We start from the raw sequence: 27963 nt of genomic DNA, 5'->3' as shown, positions 1-27963 counted from the left end.
TAATTGTTTTTGTTTGTTCTTTAAAGTGTTATGAAACGGAACTGGGCAGTGAACTCTACCGTCTTATTCTGGTGAATTTTGTGATTGCTATCCTTATTTTCACTTTTATGGGAGAGTTTGTCCGAAAACTCGTACATTCACACATCACTCAGCGAATCACTCTGAAAGAATTTGACGTAGCATACAACACACTCGATCTCATTTATTTCCAGACTCTAGCCTGGTGAGTGATATTTTAAAGAAATAACCACACAAGTATTTTCAATTTCTATTAATGCTCTCTCTTTCAGGCTGGCCATGTTTTACGTTCCTTTCATCTCCCTCGTCATCGTCATCGTTTTAGTTCTTATGTTCTACATCAAAATGGTGTCCATGTCTTCTAACTGCCATCCTCCAAAAAGATCCTGGTCCATCAATGAGATGCAGACATTCTATCTAGTCTTGACTTTTGTCATGTTCCTCTTTACTGTAGTCACTGTTGGATACACCATATTTGGGTATTTTGAATTATTAATAATTTTCAAGCTATTAGAATTTTGCATCATGAAAATCACATAGCGATTTCAAACTAATTTTATTTATAGTATAAATGTGCTAAACAACTTTTCATCCTATTTTCAAGCAGTGAGATGCATTCCGTAAATTATCTAACTAATTTGTACAGTTAAGTTACAAATCATAGTTTCAACAGCTTACTTAGACTTATTTTTACTATTTTCAATATAAATAATAATTATAAAAAAAATTGGAATCATAAGTTAAGTAAGTTTTTGCATAATTTTGAATCTTTATCAGATCCTTGAAGAGTTTCTTTAGTTTAGTTAAAATTTTGCCTTTTCTTTTTTAGAGTTAACCTTAGTGTGAGAAAGTGGGAAACTTTAATTGTTGATATTTTCTTAAGGAAGTTTTTTTTTTATAGTTGATCTTCCTAATGTGTGTTAGTGATTGTATATTTTTATTTAGGGTTCATTTGCACCAAGATTATTCAGGAAATCATCAGATTTTTTTTTAAAATAAAAATAATTTATGAACTTGATATTTTGATTTTACATTCTAATTTACATTTTTATTAAATATGAATATCTTTTTGAGTATGAACTTAGTTATTAGCATACAAAATTTAGATAAATCAAATGATTAAACTGCTAAAAACTCATAAAATAAATTTTAAAAAATGGAAATAACTAATTTATTATGTATCAATTAAAAGAATAAATTAAGGGAACACCTAAAAATCATTATATTTAATTTAAATATAGAATAAGTAAATCAAAATTATATTTCTTTAAATCAGCAATCGAAGAAAAAGAAAAACAGTAGGATATATAAAACTAGTCCATGCATTCTCCATTTCCTCCATTTGCAAATTGTGTTGCATTATTACTCTTTTTATAATCATACATTTCCTAAAAATAAAGTTTGTCTTCGGCTGAAATACCTTCGAGACAGATATCCCTTTTAGAGAATGTTTTTTAATGTTCTCTTCCTTTCTGCAACAAAAAAAGGGGGGATTGTGTTTGCGTTAATCCTTGCAACTGATTGTAATTCCTGGGGTGGTTGCAAAAAGGGCATTCATCAGCATCTTCTTTGCACTAAATCACTATTCATGTTTTTCACTTGCATTGTTTATTCTTTAGAGGATCCTAAAATGCAAAAATAGATTGTTGTAAGGGATTTTATTTTATAACTGTTATTGAACAGCCGACCCAATTCTGGGTTTACAACTACCAATGTAGCCTTGTAATTTTGAACCCGATCTGGAAGACAAGGGAACTCCTAGATCAGTACCCTCAGAAGTATTTTATTTTATTTTATTTTATAACCGTCGTTGAACAGCCGACCCAATTTCATGGGTTTACGACTACTTACGTTCAACTCCGTAGCCTTGTAATTTTGAACCAATCCAGAAGACAAGGAAACTCCTGGATCAGTACCCCCAGAGGTATTGATTTGTTGTGGGAACATGGAGGACTTTGAGACTCGACAGATTTAACGTGCATCAGTCACCATTTACTACACGGGGAGTCTTCGGCCGGCGAGGATCGAACCCACGACCTCTTGGATATGGGCCCAGCGCCCTACCGACCAGGCTATCCCGGCCCCCCTCAGAAGTATTGATTTGTTATGGGAACTTGGGGGACTTTGTGACGCTGGCAGATTTAACGGGCACTAGTCATCATTTGATATAGGGGAAGTGTTCGGCCAGCTGAATTTGAACTCCCATTTTCACAAGCGGGGTTCCAAGGCCCTACCAACCAGGCTATCCCAGCTTTGCCCCAAGTGATTGATAAGGCTGAGATGCAAATGAATTTTTGGTGAATCAATTCAACAAATTGCGATCTTCAATTTCAGAAAGGAAACAATCAGATAGACCCCTTTATTAAATACCCAATGTACATAAAGTAAACACATAAATTGTTACTCTACGGTTAAAACTATTGTGTATACTTTATATTCAGATTTTTTAATTAGATACAGGACTGTTTTTTATATAGAAAAAATTAGAAATGGAAATAAGACTGATTATTTAAATTTTTTTCAAGAGGAGTAAACTGCCACTACAGTTTAGCAGTTATGTAATTTATATTTGCATATGAAATCTCGTATTACACTTCATTGCTATGTGATTATTGTGTATATTATATTTTTCAAAAATAAAAATTGAACCAAAGCATTAAAAGAATTACTATTCATGATTATTCAGGATGCAAAATTTTCAATTGCCACTTCGCCTTGGTGGCCCGCAGAATTTGGCTCAAGAATATCAGAATATGAGAATTACAGAATTTGATACTAGAGCTACAGATTGTGTTTCCGATATTGCAATTTTGATATTTTTATTTTAATTGCTTTGAATGATATGAGGATGATGCTGAAACCATTCAACCTGGCAGGAATCTTATATTAAGTTAATATAATTTTTTTACGGTGTTTTAATGTGTTTCCTTTTTTCAGTTTCTACATTCTTTTATACTTTTGGAAATAACCACCCAAAAAAATATAACAAATAATATTTTTTTTTTTTTTGAAAGATTGTTTGGATTTTTTTTTAAACAAAATACTTTGCTTTATCTGTGCAGAAAAGCAAAAATTTTTGTTTAGTTTTTGACGAAATAAGTTTGTTGTGAAAATGTCTGGTGGAACTTTTTTCAACTCTTTAATTAGGGTAAAAGTTGTGAATTGAAAACAATCTGTCTCTTGTGTGTCTGTGTTTCTTTTATTGAAATACATTCAAAATGTTTTCTATTCCAAGTCATTCAAAGATATTTCTTGTTCTTGTTTTTTATGTTCATCTTATTTAAGGTAATCTGCTTAAAAGCTTTTGCTATTCAAAATTATGAGTTAAAGAACATAATAAACATACTGAAAAAATGTATCTTGATGTTTATTTAATGTCCATCAAAATTGGGGAATATTTCAGCTGATTTCAAGCATTTAAGTGTAAAAAATCTATAAGACTCCCCATATTTGAATAATCTTTAATATATTATGAAGCATACGACATGTTAATTTGTTTCGATGTGTTCTTAAAACAAATTGAGTTGAGTCAAATCACAATTTTATTAAGATGACAAAACAATTTAACATAAAAATGATTGCTCACACAACACAGTCAAAATAATCTCATGTGACAGCTAGCAACCCTTCTTTGCTTCACAACTGTACCTGAAAGACAAATGTGTCACGTCCTCTGCTGGAATTGCTAAACACTACAGAGCATTTTATTAAATCTATTTTAGCTTTTTTTTTCATCTTGACTTCCAATGTATGTTTTTTATTTCTTTAAGTATTTTTACTTACTTAGTTAATCATTTCTAAATGAAATAAAATCTATGCATATTTTTAGATTTTTCATTCTTTCAAACAAAGTGAAAGAATATACAACGAGCATTCAAGTAAAAGAATATTATCTGCTCAAAAAATTAAACTTAGAATAAATTAACTGATGTTACATTTCTCTGAAAAATCTAAGAACGAAGTCACAATAAAACAGTTGAAATGACTATTTTATAAAATCAAAATTCTTATTCATACAGTTTGATTTCTATTTAACAAACTTCCATTTTACGAATTTCTCTATTTTGCAAATTTTTTCGTGGAACCAAGAACATTTTGGAAATTGCTTCGTAAAATAATTTCCAAATAGCGAAGTGAATTTATCGAGAAAAAAAATTTTAGATCTACTTTCCTTATTTCCCAAAATATTTGAGAAAATTATAAACTTGCTAACGCATTTTATGGAGGAAATGACCTTGCATTGATTTTCGCATCCACTTGAATTTTAGAGAAAGTAAAATTCCTTTCACTTTTTGTTTGCATTTCATACAGGAAATGCAACACCTCTAGAAAAGGGGGGGAAGAGGGAAATTCCTTGAGTAGGAAAAGAGCAGGGAAGATAGAGGGAATGGGTCTTCAAAGATATTGCTTCAAAATTTGGTATTTCTTCAAGCAGCTTAGCAACGATAATAAGGAACCGTGATAAGATTAAAAACAATGATTTACCGAATCCTTGTTTAAAACATAAGTCCATGAAGATGTGAATTAGGCAGTTTTGAATATAAGGCAGTGGATGCACGCAATGCGAGAAAAAAAAAACATTCCCATCTCTGGACCTTTAATAACTGAGAAAGCTATTCAATTTGCAAAGGAATTGGGACATGATGAATTTCAAGGAAGTAGTGGATGGCTTGATAAGTTTAAGAGAAAAAAGGGATATATGGCAAAAGTTATATCTGGTGAAAGTAATGACGTCAATGATAAAGATTGCATAAATTGGATTACAGAAACTCTTAATAAGATTTTAAAAGACTATAAGCTAGAAAACATTTTTCAGGGTGGCCACCCACCTGGAAAACCTGGAATTATCAGGGAATTTTTTTTAATACTGGAAAAAACCTGGAAAAATCAGGGTAATATGGATAAAAACCTGGAAATTTTAAAGAAAAGCTGGAAATTTTTTCTTATACATTTTTTTAATTTCACTAATTTAAATTATTTGCTAATTTTCTTAATTTAAATTGTTACATTCATTATACCCACAGTTTTTGGATGGAAATGTATCTTCAAACAGTTAAAATATCATCAACTTACTTTGCTTTCATCAAAATTTGCTCCATTATAACCCTGTTAAACTAGAATACAACATAAAATTCTCCCATGGTTGCTAAGCAAATGTCTTTGATCTCTATGCAGACTGTGCAATTTAGGAAAGGCAAAGATTATGGTGGATGTGGAAGAAGGGGTTAGGATTCGGTTTTTAAATTCTGTCCGTGGGTTTGTTCACACAATGATTCAAGTTTGTTCGCAATTGAGAGTGGTAATTTTTTCTATTTTGACAAAATGAGTCAAAATGTTTTTGTACTTTTAACTTTATTAAATTCTCTAAAAATTAGTTGGTTATAATTTAATAATAATAGATTTTATATTGCACTCTTTTTCTGAAAGCTTTTGAACTCCCATTCAAAGAAATCTGTAAATTATTTTTTCTCAGCAAACCAACCAATCACGCGTTTCCCCCCATCACTAACAGCAATGTTTGTCGACAAATTGTTACAATTCTTGCATTAATGCTAATTTTTTCTATTTCATTTTAACCTTTTATAGTATATTTTTATTTTGAAAAAAGTTTTTTTTAGAACTAGCTATATATTAATATCAAATTTTAGGGTTTTGTTGGTAAATATTAGTTTTTTGATTCAAAATTCGAACTGTATAGTTATCACAGTATCGAAAGTTCGTAAATGTTGCTTGCATTCCAGAGATGATATTTCAAAACTATTCCTCTTTTTACCTAAAAAAGCTGACAATGATTAAGGAATATATAGGAAACATATTAAATGATGTATATACATAAAATATAATTTTTTTTATTCATATCTGTTTAGTCAGGAGAAGGAAAACGAAACTTGTTTTAGTTCTGCACTGTACAAGATTCCAGTCGTTCTAACAAAAACAATTAACTATGCTAAACTAAAAAACTTTGTGTTTAGATTGGAATTCTTTAAATGTTTTAATTTCAAATAAGAAAAAAAATCAAAGAAGTATAAATTTTAAGGAATTTTATCTATTTTTTTTCTTCTATAGAGTACAGAACTAAAAATTAGACAATTTTACATTTCTGACATTTATTTTTTTATACTGAATCTCTTAAAATAAAAATGCTATTTCAAAGTACCATTATTTAAAAATTTGACTTGAGATATTGGTTTAAGGAAAATATGATCAGTGAATTTTATAAAAAGCACTGGTAAGATGAAATACAGTATAATGCAGTATACAGTACAGCTTTATATTGAAATGTAATTACAGTGATTCACAAAAGTCTTGATACACTTATGACTTTCAATGAAATAAGACTATCCATTAATTAAAATGAATGTTTCAGAATGTATATTTAATGATAAAAAAATGTGTTCTAATCTTAACAAAGTTGAAATATTTTAAATGACAATATGAAATATTTTAAAAACAAAGGAAAAGTTTATTTTTAAGGAATCAATAATCGAAAAGTGACAAAAACTTTTTCCCACAAAAGTCATTATACACTTTTAAAGAAAAAACTCACTCTATTAGTAAATCTAATTTTTCGTTAAATTAACGAAACTTTTAAATGTACGATGACTTTCGTGGGGTAACATTTTTGTTACTATTTGATTAAAAAATTAACTTTTGCTTTGTTTTTAAAATATTCCGAGCAGTTTTGCTAAGAATAGATTATACATCTTATTATCAAATACCCAATGTGAAATATTCATTTTAATTATTAAATTTTTATTTCCTATTTCAATATAAGTTATAAGTGAGTGAGCACTTTTGGGAGCCACTGTAATTATTAAAAATTATTGATATATTATCACCTGAAACGGTTTTCTTTTCCTTAATGAAAATATATTAAACAATATTTATCCAAGATTTAATTGGTTTTTCTGATTTTGTCATTTTGTAGGTACACTTTGAGCAAATACTACTTAAAGTAACACATTAAATTCAATAAAAACAATTAAAATTATTCAATAAAAACAATATATTCTGCAAGCTAAACATATTATTTCCTCCACGTCATAATTTTTTAAAAATTAATGTTGTACCAGAACATTAAAAAATAATAAAAAAATATCTTGTAAAAAAATTAATTTTTTTCAAGATATGTTTAAAAAAATGACATTTTGAATAAGATATTTTATAATACAGACACTTTTCTTGTACACATCCTACACTTTATAAGAAAAAAGGAAAAAAACGCTAACCTGGAAATTTTAAGATTTTTACCTGGAAAAATCAGGGAAATGGGTTTGGAGTGGCCACCCTGTTTTTAGTGCTGATGAGACGAGTTTATTTTTTCAATGTTTGCCATCCGCGCACCTGGAAAGTCAGGAAAAATCATGAAAAGTCATGAATTTCGGTATTGAGCAAAATTTGTCATGAAATGTCATGATTTTAACTATTTTAAAAAAAAACCATGATAAGTCATGGAGCTAGGTCGCCGAAAAATTTTATTTTTAGAATGGGATTCCTCTGCTGCCCCCCCCCCCCCCAATATCATGGTGTTCCGAATATCTGAATTTGTAACAAAATCCCCACTCAGAGTCATATTTTATTAAAATATAAAATGTTTTTATCATTGTTCTTTAAAAATTATGGTGTTCTTTCAAAAAATTAAAGAAAAAGTATCATTTCTAGAGTGAAGTATGTTTTAAACTTCTGTGATTACAGAATTATTATTTTTTATTTATTATTTTTATCTTATCAATTTAAAATTCTAGCTTAAGCAAGCTAGTCATTGGCAATTTTTTTTTAACTCTGAAATGAGAATAGAAAAAACAGGAGTATTTCTTTCCTTTCTGATGAACAAGAAAATTACCTTTAGAATATAATTCTGCAGAAAAAATTTTTTTTTGCTCAGCTATTATTTTTTCAGCTATTTTATTGCTTCAACTCTTTCTCAACTCTGTTTTTTGAATTTAAAATCAATAAATATGAAGATGCAGAGTAAAACAGTTTTGGTTATACCTATCATTTCAATGAATGTTATTAGAACATTTTTTAAATTTATCATTCTGTTTTTGTCGGAGAAAATAGTAACCTCAATAAGTCATGAAAAGTTCTTGGAATTAGTCATGGAAAGTCATGAATTTGAAAATCTAAAATGTAGCAGATACCCTGTTTGGAGGAAAACATAGCAAAGTTTTTTTTTTTTTTTTTTTTTAAATAACGGCAGGCACTTGAACTCTCGTTCTTCACCTCGGAAGATGCCGGAAGTGTTGCTCATTTAGCGTTACCCAGTGGGCACCTGTGAACCTAAGTCACGGAGGCGAGCAACATTACCCACGCCACACTGCCACAAACCCGTTCATAGGGCGGGCCACATTCACACATCACACACAACAGAAGACAACACAGAGAGAAACATCCATGCCCAGAGCGGGATTCGAACCCGCAGCCATTGGCTTCGCAGTCAGGAACGCTAACCGCTCGGCCACCTGGCCGGCGAAATTTGAATGTCGACCGTCGAAGGGTTTCGAACCCATGGCAACCGGTATGAGAAACCTAACTTGCTACACAGCTTTACCAACTGCGCCATGCCTCACATACATAGCAAAGTAAGAGTAACTATCATGCTAGGTGCAAATATGACTGGCCATCAAAAATTAAAGCCATTAATTATAGGAAAAAGCAAAACTCCAAGATGTTTTAAGGGTACAAAATCTTTGGAGGTTGATTATGAGTTCAACAATAAATCATAGATGACATCAGAAATTTGTGAAAATGGATTCATAAGTTGGACAAACTTATGATTGCAGAGCATCGCAAAATCGCTCTAATTTTCGACAATTGCCTTGCCCTTCCGAAAGAAATCAACAAAAAACTGAAAAACTTAACAGTTTTTACTTGCCTCCAAACACTACATCGAAGCTGCAACCAATGGATTAAGGGGTGATTCAAAACTTTAAACTGCACTACTGCAAAAGAATTGTATGAAAAGTTATCACTGCGGTTGAAAATAAGCAATCTATGCCAAAGATCAATTTGCGAGATACCATAACAGAAATTTCTAAAGCATGTTACAGATCGTACCATTCGTAACAGTTTTGCTAAAACTGGATTCTTCGTCAACTCTGAGAATTTGGAAAGTGCGGAGTTCCTTTAGAACTTAAAAAAATGTGGGTACAGCTAAGAGAGAACCACGAAATTAATGATGATATACGGATTAATGATTTTCTTTCTATTGATTCTAAAGCTGAAACCACCGAAACATTAACTGAATCGGATATTTCGGACGGTGTGAAAAATAAAAACAATGCAGCTATAAATTGTGAGAAAGAAGGAAATGATGAAGAAATTACCAAACCTTCATATGATGAAATGTTAAAATCATTTTAAACAATTTGACGTGGATTGCAGTTTGAGAAGGATACGCATGAAGGAGTTTTTGGTGCATTACAAAAATGCACAACCTTTATTCTGAGAAAAAACACTTTTTCAAACGAAAAACTCAGACAAAATTAACGGATTTTATCAGTAGCAATTAAAATTAAGAACACATGAGATAATGTATGTTTAAATTTACTTTTATAATATATGTAGCATGATAGTGAAACACTGGATAATATTTTGTTCTATTCTTACTTTCTTTGCAGAATTCTTTTATGGTTATGATTTATAAAATAAATAATAGATAATAATTTACAAAATAAAGTTGTATCCATTGCAATTTTAATTATTTCTAGTGTTTATGAATTTAAAACCTGTTTTGTGTTGTGTAAGTATTTCAAAAGTTGATTGTCTATTTAACGAATTTTCCATATAACGAACTTTTTTTCGGGATTTAGCGACTACGTTAAATAGAGGTCCGACTGTATTTGATTCCCAGCTAGACAAAATTCAAGAGAAATTCATAATTGAAATATATTTAATGAACTAAACTATTATTCCCTTTTGGCATTTGATTAATAATAAAAAAATAAACATGTTTCTTAATTATGAATATCAGCTGGTTGTTCTCTTTCAGATTGGAAACGTCGGATTGTGGCCCCTTCAAGAATTTTGATACTGTGGGAGAAGCCTTACGGAGTACGATCTTAGGGGGCAAAGTGGGTAACGTTGTTGCAGACATTGTGAAATATATCACCGCTCCAAGTGTTCTGGTTGCTGTCTTTTGTGCCTTGTGGTGAGTTCTCTCTGCATTTCTCTCACCCAAAGCTTGAGGTTATTTTGAAAGAGCTTTTAAAATGGTTTTGTTTTTATTTTGTAAATGAAAATGTTTGAAATTCGAAAAAAATTTTGGGGTAGCAAAAATTTTTTTATATTTAGCATTTTTAGTTAGCAAAAGAATAATATTTTAACAAGTATCTACCAATTTTTTTTATTGTCAATTTATTACATTTAAAATAGTCATTACAAAATGGTATACTGCAATCAATTTTGATGTAATATTAGCTGTATTCAAGATCAGTAAATATGTATAATTTTTTTATTAATTAAATTAGCACGTTTTTCTCAATCAGAGCTTCTTTACAAGTATCCTGCACTATCAATCTATCTATTTTAGGACTGGGACAAAAAATGATTCCTAAATTTCAATTGAAAATAGAGAAACAGTTAAAATTTTCTTTTCTTAAAAAATATATTATTTTGGTCAGCAAAAATATTTTATGAAATAGAGGTCTAAAGAGAGATGTACCTGATTAAAAGAGTTTTGTTATTATTAGTTATCACTTTAAATATTTTTTTCTTTTTTAAAAAAAATGACACTTGTTAATTTATTTGTTAGGTTTTTTTAGCATTTTTATGAGTTTTGAGTTATGAAAAAATATTTAATTTTAAATTCATATTTACAAGAGCGGTACCTAACTCTATATTCCTTAATCGTACATTAAATACTTCACCATCATGGGCAATTCATAAATATTGTTTAAATACTTCAATATCGGCATGATTTGAATAATTTAATTTAAATCATTGATTTAATTCAACTGCGATTTTTTAAAAGAAAATTATTGTTTAAACTGATTTTTTTATTTTTAAATAATTCATTTATATATATTATTTAGGGTGGGATTCTTTTAAAACTCTAACTTCATTGAAAGAAAAGGTTTTTCCAAAGAAATAATAAAAGGGTTAATTATAATATTTCAAAATAGACTAATAAATGAATAATTGGAGAAAATGGATAACATTAAACTGATAAATTATAATTTTCCATTCCCTGTGTGTGAAATAATTTGCTGCATCATCATTGGTGACACAACAGCCCAGGATGGTTTCTTTTAAAAGATTTTTTCAATCCACTCTTTTGCAGATGAAAAAGGAGTATAATTGAAATATTATGTTTATAAACACGTTTTAACTTTTTGTTTTGTGCTTATTTGAATACTTTTGAAACATATTAAGTGTGTAGTTAGTGTTTACCAATAGTGAAGAAAGACTTGCAATATTTTTTTTCTTTTATTTATTTTGATCTTAACTAATTAGCTCTTAATTAAATATCTAATTGACAAATTGCCTCCCAGTCTTTAAAGTTTTAGGATGTTTAGCTTAAACAAAAATAACCATGATTTTATTTATTCAGTGATAAGTTCATAGTAATTAAAAAATAATTTTTGAAAAATTTTAGTTAGAAATATCAACTATTTTAACTATGTTATTGTTTTTAAATTATTTTAAGCACTGTTACTAAACTTTATCTGATGATTTGACTGGTACATTAAAAAAAAATTAAAAATTTGATTTAAATATTAAAAATTCTGATTTGAATCAAATAAATCTGATTCTTTTTATTTTTAAATAAATTGGGAATTTTTATTTAAACCGCGCTTTTTATATTTTTGGAAAAAAAATTCTATGTAGACATTTTTTCAAGTCTCACAAATTTATTAAACTGTTAACTTTTTTATTTAAACTTTTGAAAATTGGCTCTATAAGTGTACTGGCAAAAAAAAAATAAAGAGGCTGGGAAATATTAGTTTTATTTTTTCGTGAGTGCTTTGTTTGTAACTATATTTTTGTTATTCCGTACTAAGCTATTTTACTCATTATTTTCTGTTTCTAAATTTCAGTCTTGCAGTTCATTACATGAGAGCTCAGGCAAATGCTCATATTTCAGTCATCAAAAAAATAAGAGAAACTCTTATATTGGTGAGTAAAATACATCTCTACTTTTTATTTACAATGTTTTATTACCTAATCAATGTAGACCTTATCCCTCTGGGTTTTGCATTAAGTCTAGTTTTTTCACTTTATTCTTTGTTTCTTTTAATTTGTTTATTTGTTGGTGGACAAAAAATTGAAATAGAGGATAGAGCCTACTGATTGAGATAGAATGATCGAGAGCTCTGATGAAGACGATTTCGGCCCGCCTGAAGATTTCGTGTCCTCCTTCGAGGAAAAGCAAAAAGAGTTGTCGACTACAGCGCAGTGCCTGTTAGAGAAAAAATGAGTAGAACTCTTAATGAACTAAAGGAGAAATCCTTTACAGCGGCTGCAGTCTAGAAAATTATGAGTATTATGCAAGAGTTTGTCCTGAATAAGTCAAATCAAAACGGACTTCTTTCGTACACCAAGGGTGCGCAAATTGAGGCCGAAAGAGCTTTAACTGAAATGATTCAGCAGAACAGTAAAAGAAAGAAAGAGAAGACATATGCAGAAGCAATCAAATTGGCCGGGAAGCACATCTCTCGAAAAAAGCTAAAAAACACATATTCGTGATCAAGACAAAGGAGAACTCTACTCCATAGGCAATGGAAGAGGCTGTAAAGGAGAAAATTGATCCAGATGAAATTGAACTAAAGGTCAAAGAGCTGAAAAAGACACAGATAGGTGAACTAATGGTCGAATTAGAGACCAGACAAGACTTGGCAATCTTGAAAGAGAAAATTGAAATAGACCTTGGCAAATGAATGCTCTGTGAAGTGCCTATTAGACGCAAACCGCATTTTATAATTTTCGAGCTACTAGAGAGGATGACCAAAGAGGGCCTCCCCAAAAGCCAACAATTATGACATTAAAGAAGGCGACCTTGAGGTCGCATTCCCAATCAAAGCTAAGAAGGGTGTGCTCTTTGCAATGAAGGCAAAGAGTTTTAAAAAGATTCTAGCGCAAGAAGGAGTCTATGTTGGTTGGAGAAATTACAGAGTCAAAGAGTACCTAAGACCACTCTGATTCTATAGTTGCAACAGGCTCGGTCTCATGGCCAAAGACTGCTACCACACTGAAACTTACTCCACATGTGATGAAGCAGACCGTGCGGCATCATGCAAAAATAAACCAAAGTGCATCAATTGTCACGAGACGAATAAGCAGTACGGATCCAACTTAATAAGCAAAATAGGATTAACTATCCTATTTTGCTTTGTGTTTTACTTTGTTTCAATTTTGTATTTTCTAAATTAATAAAGTATGTGGTTTAGGGCCTTCCAGGCTTGGGACCGCTCGATGGATCGCAGGGTGGCAGCGATCTTCCTGCTGTCGACCCAGTTTTGACTGCGTCTACCAGGGTTTGAAAAAACCCGGGGATTTTTGAAAAAACCCAACCCATCTGGGTTTTATTGAAAAAAACCGGGGAAAATTGGGTTTTATTTGAAAAAACCCGGGGGAAATTGGGTTTTTTCATTTAGTGCTCATAAATTTTACAGTGAAAATATTTTTATTTATTAAATAGAGTTGTATAAGTAAACACTAAAATTTCATCTGACTTTTACCTGTAATAAAATTGAACTGGAATAAATATTTAATGGTCTACCATGTTTTTATAATACGATTAACAGAAAGTGAAATTAAAATTACGTATAATTATAAAGAGTATCAGTTATTTGCCACTTTTTTCAAATATTTAGATAAATATATGCATTTTTAGATACATTTTAACTTTATAGTTTCAAAAGACAAATTAATCTTAAAATTATAAAAAAAGCATATATAAAAAGTTATAGCTTATTTTTTTAAAATCAGAAAATAAAACTTTAAATTTGTTTATTGTTGTTTAATGTATCACTTAATAGAAATTTTTTTTTGCTTGCTTTCAATATTTTGAAACATGATTAAAAGAAACAAAATAAATTGTATTCAAATGAAATCTTAAAAATAATATTTAAAAAATCTTAAAAGTAATATTTTAATTTTTAACTGTTTTTTAATTGTGATAAACTTTCTCCAAATATTTAAAAATTGTCAGCAGATGTTAAGAGTTAACTTTAAAAAAAAGGTCCAATTTTTTCCTTTATTATTATTATCATACAACAGATTCAGAGTGTCTACATTTCTTTCTTAGATGGTGATACACTTTTATTAGTTTTGTAGCTTTATCTATTCCTAATCTTTTTCGAAGTTTACTCTGCACCAAACCGAAACTTGAAAAGTGTCTTTCGATAGAGACAGAGGATGCTGGTGCTGAGTTCAGATAAAAAAGAATTGACAGAAATTTTGTGGAAGCTAGGAATTTTATTTATTTATTTAATTTTTTTTTTTTTTGCCATAATTTTCCACTATTTTTTGATGAAAACTGTTGAATAACATTGTCAAGCATCTTTGATTTTGGAAAGTATTCAGGATCGGAAATTTTGAATGCCATAACACGTGGCAGAAATTCTGGATGATGCTTAGAAAGACAGTTTTCTGCTAATTGGTCTTGTTCATCATTCAAAAATTGTCCCCTAGTTTCGGGATCCAGGATGCATACGCTAATAAATGATGCGGCTGAACAGCCTGATTGAATTTTTTTACAAAATGTTTTTAGGGTTCTAATTCATCACACGATAGTAAGTTAATTCATATTTCAACAGCTTCTGAAATTGAAATGTTTTCTGATTGAAGCTTTTTTAAAGCTTAAGAAACAATTGATATCTGTTTTTCCCAATTGATAGTTTATTGGTAAAGGCCAACAATATTTAATATTTTTGACATATTATTATTAGATTCATTTTGATGTTCAAGAACAATCTTTTCATATTTATGATAATTATTGGCAAAAGTTTTTACGTGCTCACAATATGAATTCCACCTAGTGTCATTGGGTCATCAAGCAGTTTTTTTCATTTGCCCATCCATGTGCTTGATGCACATTTCTAAAATATTTGTTAACTTCAACGATGTGTCCAATGATAGTATTAGGAGATACTTCTTTTTGAACCAAATTAAAAAAAAACAATTTGTGAAAAAAAAACACCAAGTGGGTTTTTTCAAAGTGGGCCCACTTGGGGAACCCTGGTTATATGTATTTTATATTAAGTTTAAATAACGCATTATCACTACCTATTTGAATCTTCTTTATTGTTAAGTGCATTACGTTTCATAATTTTTTAAATTAGGAATTATAAAATATAAATGCAGTAATATAAAAGGAACAAGTTTATTAATCTTTTTGTTTTTACACACATTTATTTACTATATTTATTAAACATATGGATATTACCTATTATAAAATTATAATCTGTAAATATTTATAATCAGTAAAAACTAAAATTTCATCTGACTTGAGTTAAATAAAAAACTGAAATAAATATTTAATGGTCTTACATTTTTTTATAATAAGGTTAATAGAAAGTGAAATTAAAACTACGTATAATTATAAAGAGTATCAGCTATTTGTCCCATTTGTTTTCAAATAATTAACCCTAGGAAAATGATTTAATTTTTAGATAAATAATTTTAAAAAGTTCTCTAATAAAAAGTTTTAGCTTTTTTTTTTTTAAGCCAGAAAATAAAACTGTTTAAATTTGTTAATGTATCACTTGGTAAAAAAAGAAAAAAATTGTTTCTTTTCAACTTTTTTAAACATATGATTAAATAATAATAACCTGTTTATTAATATAGAAAGCATGCAACTATATTTGAAAAATTGATCTTTTCAGAGTATATTATTTAAATTTTTATTTGATTTAATATCATTAAAATATTACTTTTTGAAAAAACCCACTTGAAGTTTTCAATAGTAGATACCTACTATAAAATTATATGAAGATTCGAGTTTCTTTTACTTTACTAATATTAAAAACTTAATCATATAAATCATGCAACTCTATTTGACAAATTTATGCTGCACTATAAATTATATAAAAGTAAATGCAAAACAATAAGTTTCAGTAACAAAAAAAAATTTTTATTTGAAAAAACCCACTTATTGTTCCAAGTGGGTTTTTTCAAGGTGGGCCCGCCCAATAAAACCCGGGCGGGTTTTTTCAAAGTGGGCCCACTTGGCGAACCCTGGCGTCTACAGGGGGTTTGGCACTGCCGCTCATCAGGTTTTAGAGCAGAAGCTTGCTCCTTGGTCTTTGTCGGGCCTCCTTTGCTCTCGATCGCAGCTATGGTGCATTTATTCTTGCGTGACTCGGGGCCTTGCCCGTTGTCTGCGTATTGCTTGTATATAAACTGGGCTGGGTTCTGTCAAGGCCATGAGGCATCTTACAATTGGCGTATGGGCTCATTGGCCTAGGTTGCCGTAATTTACATTCTTTAATTTGTTTATTTGAAAATATAATTGAATCCCTACTTCTTGAAATCACATTCAACTTCATAGATTTTATAACGCACTCTTTCCTTATTATTCACTAAAGTTGTGACATTTTATTTGATGTTCCTAGAGAACCTACATTGATAAAAGTGTTGATGCATACGCTGATGTCATATTTTGTCCAAATGAGTAAACTAGACGATGCACCAAAATTTGGAACCGCTTACTTTGATGTCGTTATTTTGATGAACTTTCCTTTAACAGTGTGTGTAAAAAAAGCCGCGAGATGAAAAAATTCTTTGAATGTAATTTTTATTTATAGACCATAAACACTTTTTTCTACTATTCTGTAGAAATTATACAGGGTAAAATAAATGTCATAATTTTGACCTTAATTTTTAATAATGGTTTAATTTAGAATGAATTTTTTATTGAAAAATAGTTTTACTTTCCTTGAGAACTTCCTAGCTTGTTTAGATAGAAATATATACTGGGGAAATCAAAACACGAATAGATTGAAAATACAGTAGCGAACCATTTATCCAGTATCCGGGAGACCATAAAACAGGGGGTATTTTGCTCAGTTTTCCCACCATTTTGAACTAGATCGATTAAAGAAAAAAAGCGGAAATTTGACTCATTCTTGAAGTTGAGTAGAGAAAAATGAGGGGAAGGGTGGATTTTTCTTACCGTTTGTCCTGAGAAACTTCATTTCTTCCGTGACCTTGAAGATCTTTTGGTCGAGAAGGACAGGGAAGAGACAAATTTTTTATTTTCTCACGTGTGTCAGAAAGAATAATTTTTTTGATATGCTGCCGTCAATCAAATTTAAAGGAGTGGCATGCTGATTTCTTTTTCTCTTTGATTTACGAGGGGGTGGGGAAAATGCATTGCATATGCACACACATATCAGTGAACAGAAAATGAAAGAGAAATAAAAAAGAAAAATATATCCCCATACTTATCTAAGAAAAAGTAAAATGGAAATATGAAAACGATTAAAAAACGGATATTTTTTATTCAATAATAAAGTAGGAATATAGTTAAGCAGAATTTAATCGTTTAAAAAATAATCAGAATTTTGTAATTATAATTTAGTAAATTATTAACATAATTGGCTGTGCTAGTGGGGGGGGGGATAAAAAAAACAACCATTAGGCTAGCATTTAATGATTCGAAAGAGAGTTATAGAACATTCGTTGGAATCCAAATTTGAGTGGTTAGTTTTTTTAATTTTAACTCATTATTTAAAGTGGATTAAATAAGAAAAAAATTTGGGAACATTTCATTTAAAGCGCGACGAAGTTTTGCCACTCCTTATAAGAACATGAAGTTTTGAAAACAAAAATAAAATAAGAAAAAAGTATGAATCTTTTTCTAAACTTGGATCATGTTAAATTTAGAATCTGGAATGAAAATTCGGAAATTTAACGACGATATTCTCGGAAAGTAAAATGACAGATTCATAAGACCCGGAAATAGTCAGGAAAAACGAGCTTCTGAAAAAATTTTAGTGAATTGTTAGGGGGAAATGCAATTTTACCCCAAAACCGGGAATCGTCATTGTCCGAGAATTCGACACTCGATCAAATTGAATTTCACTCTTCCGCTTTTCGTAATAGCCTTATTTGCTCTCACGCAATAGGGGATTAGAGAAAATCCAATTTTTTTCCGAAACAATCATCATTAGGTGCATTTTTAAGATTCTTCTATTATTCATAACAGTATCTAAGTGTTGTCAATTGTATGCCCGAGTTAAGGAACTTGAAACGAAACTTCTGAGTATATTTGCATGTTAGATTTATTTTAAATCCACTTTAGTTACTCAGTTTTTGTTATCCTTGATTTATTTTGACAAATTGTTTTATAATTTCAGATAATACATTATTTATTATGTATAATATATTTATCTATTTGACATCAATTAACGAAATAATATTTTTCTTTTGAATAAATTCTGATTCTTTAGAAGTGCGGTATCACTTGCAAGTTTTTCTTAAGGTGGAATCACAAATCGCGTCTGTTTTTGTTAAATATTGTCTGTTTTTTTTTAAAAAAAAGAAGATTGTTTATTAATCTAAGCATACAATTATTTATTACTAATAGCAGACGATTATTTTATGACGCAGTTTGCAGTTTTCTTTTTTTTAAAGTGATACATTTCTGATTCCACTACATTTGAGTCTTTTTTTCTTTTCACAATAAATAAATTCTTTTTGTTCATAAATGTTATGATTAAATATTTTTTTAAAAAAATTCAGTTAATCTTATAATATCCTGCCTTGTTGCAGGGATGAGATTTTTCCGCTTTTTAGCTTATTTCCCCTTTTGTCTCGAATTTCAGCCTTTTTATCGAAAACTCTGATTATCTGAAAGTTTACTTTTTTTTAATAAGTATTCCGCTTTTTCAGAAAATTTAGCCGCTGAATTTAAATAATTAAATTTATTTCCGATTTTCAAAGATAAAGAGAAAATTCAAATTACATTGCTGCCAACCCTTCTGCATTTTTACTTATTTTGGCTATTTTCTCTGCTTTTATGCGCAGAAGATAAGCGCGTTTTACCCGCCCGCCAGATAACTCGTATTTTCGTAATTAAGACGTCACTGCATCAAGCAAGCCTTTTATGTGTCCCAAGTCCGGAATCTGCTAATACTTTTATTCTTATTCTTGCAATTTAAATATCCTATATTGCGATTCTTATTTACGAGATTTAAAAATCCAATATCACAATTTGTATTTATGTGTTTTTAAAATCCTATGTAGCGATTCGTATTCACGTGAGTTTAAAATCCAATATCGTGATTTGCTCATGTGGTTATACAGTTGAGAACCGATTATCCGGAACGATCGGGACCATCGCTATTCCGGATAACTGATTTTTCTGGTTTTCTGAATCGCTACAATAAAACGTTTTTTTTTTTTGTCAGACCCAACTAAAAAAAAAGTTTTTTAAAAAGAAGAAAAAACGATAAAGTAATACACATAAGCTTAATAAGATAAAAAGGAAAAAGAATAAAGAAATAGAAATATATACAGGCTTAATATAAAATGAACAAAAAAGGGGGGATGGAAAAATCAGGAGCATTTCTTTTCCCTCCTCTGCGCGAGAGAGATATCGAGCATTTCTTTCCCCTCCTATGTGCGAGTAAAGGCCTGGTTTCTTAGAACTAGCGCCTTATCTGGGCGTCAGCGGAAAGTTGACGTAGAACTGACGCCAAAAAAATACTTTTTTGTTAGCTCAGCGTAAGCAGTCGGTCCAACGCAGACATTATCTCTCCTTGCGCATGCGTTAATAACGTAAACAAATATTTATTTTGAATTTGTATTGATTTTATTATTGTCGACCAGTGTTTTAGAGAACAAATAATGACTTTGTCCAAGAAAAAACACATTATAGCTGAGCTAAATGAAGAGTGCTATGTTTAATGAAGAACCTATGTTTAATGTCAAAATCAAAATCTCGGCTGATTTTTATGTGCTGTTGGATGTTGTCCGCCATTGCTTCTGTGGTTAACGTCACGCTGTAATCCAACTGCAGTTGAGTTGGACGGCAATTGTAGTTCAAGATGAGCGTTCGATGACGTATACTATCAAACTCACAAATGGACCAATCAGAGGTTAGTGCTGATTTCCAGCTGACGGCGTCCTGTCCTAAGAAACCAGGCCTTAAGGCATCGTTTGAATATTAAAAAAATAATCTTTCAGAAATTTCTGGTGAAAAGAAAAAAATATTTTTTTACTTCATTTTTCTTTATTTATTCTCAAATGAGAAGAGAAAAATCGCGAGCATTTCTTTCCCCTCCTATGCGTGAGAAATACATTGTTTGAATATAATTCTGGATGGGAAAAAAAGGAATCCTTCGAAAATTTCTGGGCAAAGGAAAAACACAATTTTTTATTTAATTATTCTTTATTATTCTCAAATGAGAAGAGAAAAATCGTGAGCATTTCTTGACCCTCCTATATGCGAGTAAGACATCGTTTGAATATAATTCTGGATGAAAAGAAAATATTTTGAAAATTTCTGCAGAAAAGAAATGAAAACTTTTTTACTTCCCAAAGGAAAAATCTTTTAGCAAAAAACTCTTGAACGTTCTGCGACAATATCACCGTATTTCTGGCACGTGATTACTATCTAGAAGAGTTTAACTTGGGTTTCAACATTTTGCTAAAACATTAATTGAAATCAGAAGGAAAAACACATGCATCACAATCTTATTCCTTATTTAGCTGAGGGATTTTATTTCTCCTCCACTCCAGTTAAACATAAATTGACACGCCCATACAGAAGCTGACAATAAAAAGAATTTATGTTCTACCCTCTCCTCACACCCCATTCAAAATGAATGAATTGAAAAACAGGTGCAGTTGCAATATCTGACCTTGAGTCATTGTTCCTGTTTCTTTGCTGTCACTATGTTAAAAGGGGGAATAGCAGAAGTGTCAGATAATTTTTTAAAAAGTAAGAAAAAGTTGAAAATAACAACAAAAAAAAAGGGGTACATGGATAATAGGAGTTCTGCAGTCCCTGTAAGGAGCACTTTAAGAAATTTCTAAGAATCAAAGAAGACAAATAAAATTATTTGTTTTTAACTCTCTTAGACTATAAGCAATCAACAAACATGATGACTCCTATTGTGAGAAGCTGGTAGTAATGACTCCCCTTGTTTAAGGGCCAGATGATAAGTTGTTCAATGAGTCACCCCTTCTCACTGAGCTATGATTTAAAAGAAACAACTATGTAGGGGGTGAGGAAGGGAATGATTGATGATATTTAGTACAAGATTCTTACTTCTCTTGACAGTGTAGGGAACTAATGATTATTTCTGAAATAATAGTAAAGTAAACATCTTTGAAAAGAGAAAGAAAAATCCTAGAATCTTATGATGAAAAAAATTATTATTATTATTATTTTAAATAGCAGGAACATTTATTGAATTTCGTTCCGGTTTTCTGATTTCCAGAAAGGAGGTTCTGTACTGTATTATTAAACTTCGATCTTCATATTTATATGTGATTTTAAAATAAGGCATTGGGATTCGCATTCACGCGATCTAAAAATTATGAATCGTGATTCGTATTTACGCGATTTAAAATTACTATAACGTTGTTTGAATTTTCTCATTTTTAAAATCGAATATCGAGTTTCATATTCACGTGATTTCAAAATCCATTATCAATTCATATTCACTCGATTTTAAAATCCAAGATCGCTATTTGTATTCACGCGATTTTAAAATCAATTATCGTAATTCTTGTAAGAGGTAAGTTTTTCTTTCACTAGTTACTGTAACGTATAGTAACTAGTACTGGTAACTGTTTTTCTGTTGTCAGTTATTAGTATATATAAAACTTTTCATTTATTTATAGACTTTAAAGCTGCTTGTGACAGCATAAAGAGAGATAAACTACTGGAAGCAATGGCCGAATTTGGGATCCCTACTATACTCATTAACTTAACCAGAGCTTCACCAAGTAATATAAGATGCAGGGTTAAAATTCAAAATCAATTATCGGAACCATTTTCAACAGAGAGAGGCCTGCATCAGGGGGATTCCCTCGCCTGTCTACTCTTTATTCTAGCTCTGGAGAAGTGTATCAGAGATAGTAGATTAGACCAAAAAGGCACCCTTTGGAATAGATCAGTTCAATTTCTGGCATATGCCGATGACATCGATGTCATAGGAAGGTCAGAGAGAGCAGTGAGAGAGGCCTTTCTGGCTCTTGAAACTTCTGCCACAAATATGGGCCTTACCATCAACGAAGATAAAAGTAAATTTATGGAATCTTTAACCACAACTGTAAATCATGATCCTTTATTCATAAATGGTTACACCTTTGAAAAGGTTAATGAATTCAAATACCTTGGAACAATGATCAATGACCAAAACAGCATAGAAACAGAAGTAGACAACCGAATTAAAATGGCAAACAAGTGTTTCTTTGGACTAGAAAGCAATTGAGATCAAGCCTAATCAGTCAAAAAATTAAAATTTATAAGACTCTTATTCTACCTGTATTGCTCTATGCAAGTGAAACATGGACACTAAATGCAGACACTCAGCGTACTCTTGGTGTTTTTGAAAGGAAAATCCTTAGAAATATTTTTGACCCAGTACAGGAAAGAGGCTGTTGGTGAATGAGATACAACTTTGAATTATATAGACTCTATGGACAGCCACAGATAGTGCAGGTCATCCTAAGCAACAGATTAAGGTGGCTTGGCCATATCTGGAGAGGTATCCAATGCAGTACGAATCGCCACCTTTAAAAATCCTTTTGGATCTCAGACCAGAGGAAGACCTCCAATTAGATGGCTGGATGACACTACTAAAAATCTCAAAGTAATAAAGATTAACAATTGGAAAAAAGTCGCCATGGATAGGAGGCGTTGGAGGCTATGCGTGGTTGAGGCAGCCAAGGCCTGTAAGGGGCTGTCGTGCTGAAGAAGAAGAAGAAGGCATATTCAAAACTTACATTCTGTGCTTCCAAAGAAGAATGTGACACAGGCAGGTAAAGAAAGAAAAAATAAGATTTGTTAAAATGTGTTTGAAGATGGGCTAACGACTAAATTGATCACCAATCTGTTTCCCCTCATTCACAAGCTGCAATACGAGCAATTTGACCTTTTTAAAGGATTTTTTGCCTGTTTTGTAAAACGTGAAGCATTCGCAGCAAATTAAACAAAAGTAAAAAAATAAAAATATAGCAAACTTAAAAGATATGGCAAACAAAAGCAATCACTTAAAAAGTTATTCAAATTTTTTTTTTGGAAAGCGTTACTCAGTACCAAAATTTAAGAAATAATGCTGCTACTGCTTATGCTATGAAATGCAAAATTCTTATCAGAGGAAAAATAATTATCTAAACAGCTGCTGATTATCATGTAATTTTCAAACTAAAATAGCACTTTTTGTATGTTAAGGAATTACTATATGTTTCTACTTCACAGTTATTGACGTGTTTCACAGGGCTCTAGCTAGATTAGATTATAATATGAACATAGTGATTCTAATTGTAAAAGTTTCTTTTCTTTTCTAAATAATTTAAAAAGTCATGTTACTGATATATTTGTTATAAATCTTGTAATAGTATTTATTGGAAGAAAGAGAATGTTAATGTATGTTCTCAGTAGTTTTAATTTGCTAAACCAGGCAGTTTCTCTAGTAATAATTGTCTCCTTTATGTGAACTGAAGAAAAATATAATTTCTAGCTTTATTTTTTCTATTGGTAATTTTACTTTTTACTAAATGTTAAGTATCGATGTAATCATTCATATATTAATAAATTGGTACACAATTTTATGTCAACACATAGTTATTTATTATCTTAAATTGTCTGGAATTTATTATTAAACGATTGCACACTTGTAAAATTTACTCGGGTGGAAATTCAGCTTTTTTGACTTTTGGCCAATCTCATTGCTGTTGTTGGGGTTTTAATATTTATGTTAATGTCTTTTTAAACTATCGTTTCTGTTCAATTATTTTCAAGTGTTTTTTTATTTAGGTTAATATGTGTTTCTTTTATTTTATCGTTTTCCCCCTCGTATAGTTAGGTATGAAATACATTGCATTTTTAATTCATTGGTTTTGTTTTATATTACTTAATTTTGTGATTTTAATTGTTTTCAATAAATAAATATGTGAATTTTGTATTTTTTAAACTTGTTTTTTCTTTTCTAAACTTGCAAATGTTTTTATTCTTTTAAATGTTATTTTTCTACCATTTTTTTTCTTTTTTTAATATAGAGAGCTTTTCCTTTTTTTTTTCTTTCTTATTTTAAAATGTGTTACACTTTTTCCTTGTAATTTGGGTTCAATAAAACATAAATTAACGAGACTTTTTGGTCGATGCAGAAAACCGAAGAACTCAGACATCCTGGATAGCGATGATCCCGAGTATCCCAAATAATTGGTTTTCTACTGTATTTTTGCTAGTTTGCACTTTGTTGTTTGAAAATATTCAAGGGGAAAATTTTAAAAAGTGAGGCACCTGAGGAACTAAACTGAATGTAAGACAAATATACATATTAGACATATTATACATTATTAATTTTAAATATTTTCTTTATATTTAATAATGTGTCAACTTTTAATATTAAAAATACAAGTTATTAAAATGGATTTTCTTATGTATTTATACATAATAAATAATCTTAATCTGAAAAAAAAAATTTTTTTAATATGTTTGTACAGATTTAAATTTTTCAGATAAAAAGAAAGTAAGAATTTTGCTTTTAATTCAAAATTTTGTGATTTCAAAAATTCTGCTATTTCAAGTTTCATTCTTAAACTGAGTTAAGCAATAATACATTCTAAAATAAATTCATTCAGTTATGATAAACAGCAAAAAAAAAATTAAATAAAGCATATAATAAACATAGATAAAACATATCAATAAATCTCTTGTTAAAACTGTTTAAAAATATTTTTTAGGAATAAATGTAGCAAGAAATAATGTATAATATTAAGTAATTGTGTTATTAAGTTAAGAAAAATTATCTTACAATTCAATTGAGAAATCTAAGTTAAATATTTTAGTTATAATTGTACCATTGAATCAAAGACTTCAGCTTATCAAGAATTTATGTTCTGACAAAACTTTTTTGGTGTTCCCCTAATTTACAATTTAAATTTTGTGAAATCCAGTTAAAGTGACATTCTTTCTTCTTTTACTACAGGGTGCGTAGCGTTTTTAAAAAATGCTTAAAGGTGCTTATTTTCGTTTTTAAAAGCCCTTAAAGGTGCTTTTTTCATTGGGTGTTTTTAAAAAAGTGCTTAATTTCCCCTCTTTCAAAATGAGATTTTTTCCTTTACCATGCTGATTTTTGCTATGAATTATGCAAAAAGGCACGGTTCATATTGTTCTATTCAATGTTTTCACAATTAATTCAACCCCAATCTATTTCAGCGTATTGTCAGTCCGTAGCGTATGAAAACGCCATTCGTTTTACATGATTCAAAATTTCATGATTTTTGACAATTGTCAAAAAAAACAATGCTAAAAGGTTTTTTTTTTTTTTTTAAAGAAAACAATATAAAACTGCAATTGTCAAAAACTTGAAAGCTCTGCCTTGTTATGATATTTTTTTAAAGTGCTTAAAAATATTTTTTGAGAGCTTGAGAAGTGCTTAAAAGGTGCTTATTTTTTGTTGTATAATTTGCTACTCCTCTTTTTTTTCCCCCTCATTCATGCTCAATAGCGATATTTTTAATGCAGATTTAAAAGAGCAAAATGCAACTTTAGATAAAATTAAAAATTGCAAATTATTTATTGCAAATTTCATTGTTATTTCCCATACAGCTGGCTAGTGAGAATTGCATTATATAAGTCCTTCTACTGTTCTTATCTGTGTATATAAAAAATGTAGTATTAAAAAGTGTTTCATTCGAAATTAAAACTAACTAACCATTAAGTTAATAAAAAATGTCAGATAATTTCTCCTTCTAGCAATCACATGTCTGCATTACTTTAATCTATATTAGACTTTAAATAAGATGTAAGACATTGATAACACAATATTTTCTACTTTCAAGACTTTTGCATTATAATTTTTTAAAGGAAAATTTTATTCCAAACACTTTCAGTATCATAATCCCTACATATAAAATATTTCTTAGCATAAGTTAGCATGTGTGTTTTTTATCTAAAAAAAAAGTCAGTACTATATTTTAAAGAAATAACTTACAATGCATTATGTTCTATTACTTCTACAATGAAACTTATAAAAAAATTGGACAAAATCAACAAAAAATTATTTGAACTTAATTGAATAAACTATTTTTTTCTATTTTACAATTCACATTCAGTAGTCACAGTTTATGCATATTTATCAAAGTATCTTAAAAATTGATTAAAAAAAGGCATTAGAAAGCTAAACTATTGCATTCAGTAGTCTATGGTATTATTTTTTGCATGAAAATAAGTAAAAGTTTTGCTCATAACTGTCCTCATATTTTTACTTAATATTTGTAGTTTCTCTTTTACATTGAGCATAAATAAAAGGCTTATCTTTGTATTTTATTTTGTCTCATTTTTTTCTATTAAAAAAATAATGTTTTTGGACAAAGGAGCGGACCACCAGCCATTGCTTGTTTATAAATATGTTCTATCATAACATCAAAGTTAAGAGTTTACTTATTCAATGGTTTTTTTTTTTTTTTTTTGAAGGTCCATTAAATTTTTTAAAAGCGTCCTAATGTAAATATTTTATTGTTGCATTCATTAATTTTTTAGCTATTTTTAAACCAAAATTAAAGATTTTTTTAAATTTAAATTTTGAATTTGTTTTGGAGGGATTAAATTGTTTATTTTGTTTTTATAAAAACTGTCTGCAGCTTCATTATTTTGTTTCAAAGACCATTTTAACAGTACATAATTATATATTTTAAATTTATAATATTGTTTTGCTTTTAACATACTTCATTGTACTGAATTTAAATGTTTATGAAATTCCCTTTAGATCACTTCTTTTTTTTATTATTTTTTATTATTATTCTTTGAGACGAAAGGATTTTATTCTTAGAGAATTAACAGGTACAGCTCTTTTTTTCTTGAATACACTTCATCTATTGAGTTATTTGGTTTTGTAATGATTTAAAACACATGTCCATTTCTTTTTATTGATATTGAAATTTTAGTGTAAAAATAATTCATTGTATTTTTGTGTAATTGGCCAGAAAAAAGTTATTAAGAATTAAAATAAGAAATACAAGCTGCTTAGAATTATTTACATCTGTCCAAAATAATTAATGAAGTATTTTAGAAGTAAATAATGTTACGGTGGTTTACAGACACAAACTACTGCTATTCAATTATAACCAGTGATCGTTTATTTTATGCATATATTGTCGAATTAATTTACATACCTCAACTATTTAAAATACTTAAATTAATAAAGCTTTAATCAAATACAAATTTATATAACAAATTAAACTAATTAAAAGGCTTTGATTAGCAACAAATAAACTAATTGGCATGGAGAGAACTTACCCATACTGATGTTCATATTGGAAGTTGGTGAACCTCAAAATGACTCGGTTCTACTCTCTCTACTTCTACTGCTACTGTTTTTGTTGATCTTTTATACTAAACTTTTTGCAAGATAAAACTATTACTAAATTCTGGAAAGGTCACACAAGAGATCAAACTTGGACTATAGACTTCTGATTAACCCTTTCCGACACGTATTTCTTAACTTTAATCAAGAGAGTTTATTGGTATTTGCTTAAGTTCTATGTACTAATGGAAGTTTCCACAGTATTTTAAATCTAATCAATTATTTTGCAATTTACGATAAATCTATTTTAAATGTTTTATTGTGATTCTGAATTAAGTGACGATAAGCGTCACAATAATAATAAAACTGAGAAAAACAATTTTTTGGAAAATGATAAAAAATTATTTCTTTTAAAGTTCCAAATCCTATAGTTTAGATTAATATATTATTAATAAAAATAAACCAATATTAATAAAAAATTAAAAGAAAAAAAAACAATTCACTTCAAACGTTT

The 27963-nt window shown here is 29.5% G+C and overlaps 1 protein-coding gene and 1 long non-coding RNA gene across 7 annotated transcripts in view; one reads left to right on the top strand and one right to left on the bottom strand.

The window, feature by feature from the left end:
- LOC107443255 (transmembrane channel-like protein 5) overlaps positions 1 to 27963 on the top strand; it is a 127215-nt gene that overhangs the window by 85382 nt on the left and 13870 nt on the right. For all 6 annotated transcript variants that reach the window (XM_043053601.3, XM_043053597.3, XM_071181559.2 and 3 more), the window contains 4 exons: positions 27 to 223; positions 291 to 497; positions 10010 to 10168; positions 12057 to 12135. In XM_043053601.3, coding sequence (XP_042909535.2) covers positions 27 to 223; positions 291 to 497; positions 10010 to 10168; positions 12057 to 12135 — 642 coding nt within the window. The remainder of the gene's footprint in view (positions 1 to 26; positions 224 to 290; positions 498 to 10009; positions 10169 to 12056; positions 12136 to 27963) is intronic.
- On the bottom strand, positions 183 to 27804 carry LOC147810141 (uncharacterized). Its single transcript, XR_015432917.1, has 3 exons — positions 27443 to 27804; positions 7270 to 7362; positions 183 to 1643 (listed from the first exon to the last, which is right to left on the bottom strand). It is a non-coding gene; the product is annotated as an uncharacterized LOC147810141 (long non-coding RNA).

The sequence above is a fragment of the Parasteatoda tepidariorum genome, chromosome 4 (assembly GCF_982258835.1).
Source record: "Parasteatoda tepidariorum strain Cologne lab strain chromosome 4, Ptep-v5.0, whole genome shotgun sequence".
Lineage (NCBI taxonomy): Eukaryota > Metazoa > Arthropoda > Arachnida > Araneae > Theridiidae > Parasteatoda > Parasteatoda tepidariorum.
This window is presented reverse-complemented; position numbering and strand designations above follow the sequence as displayed.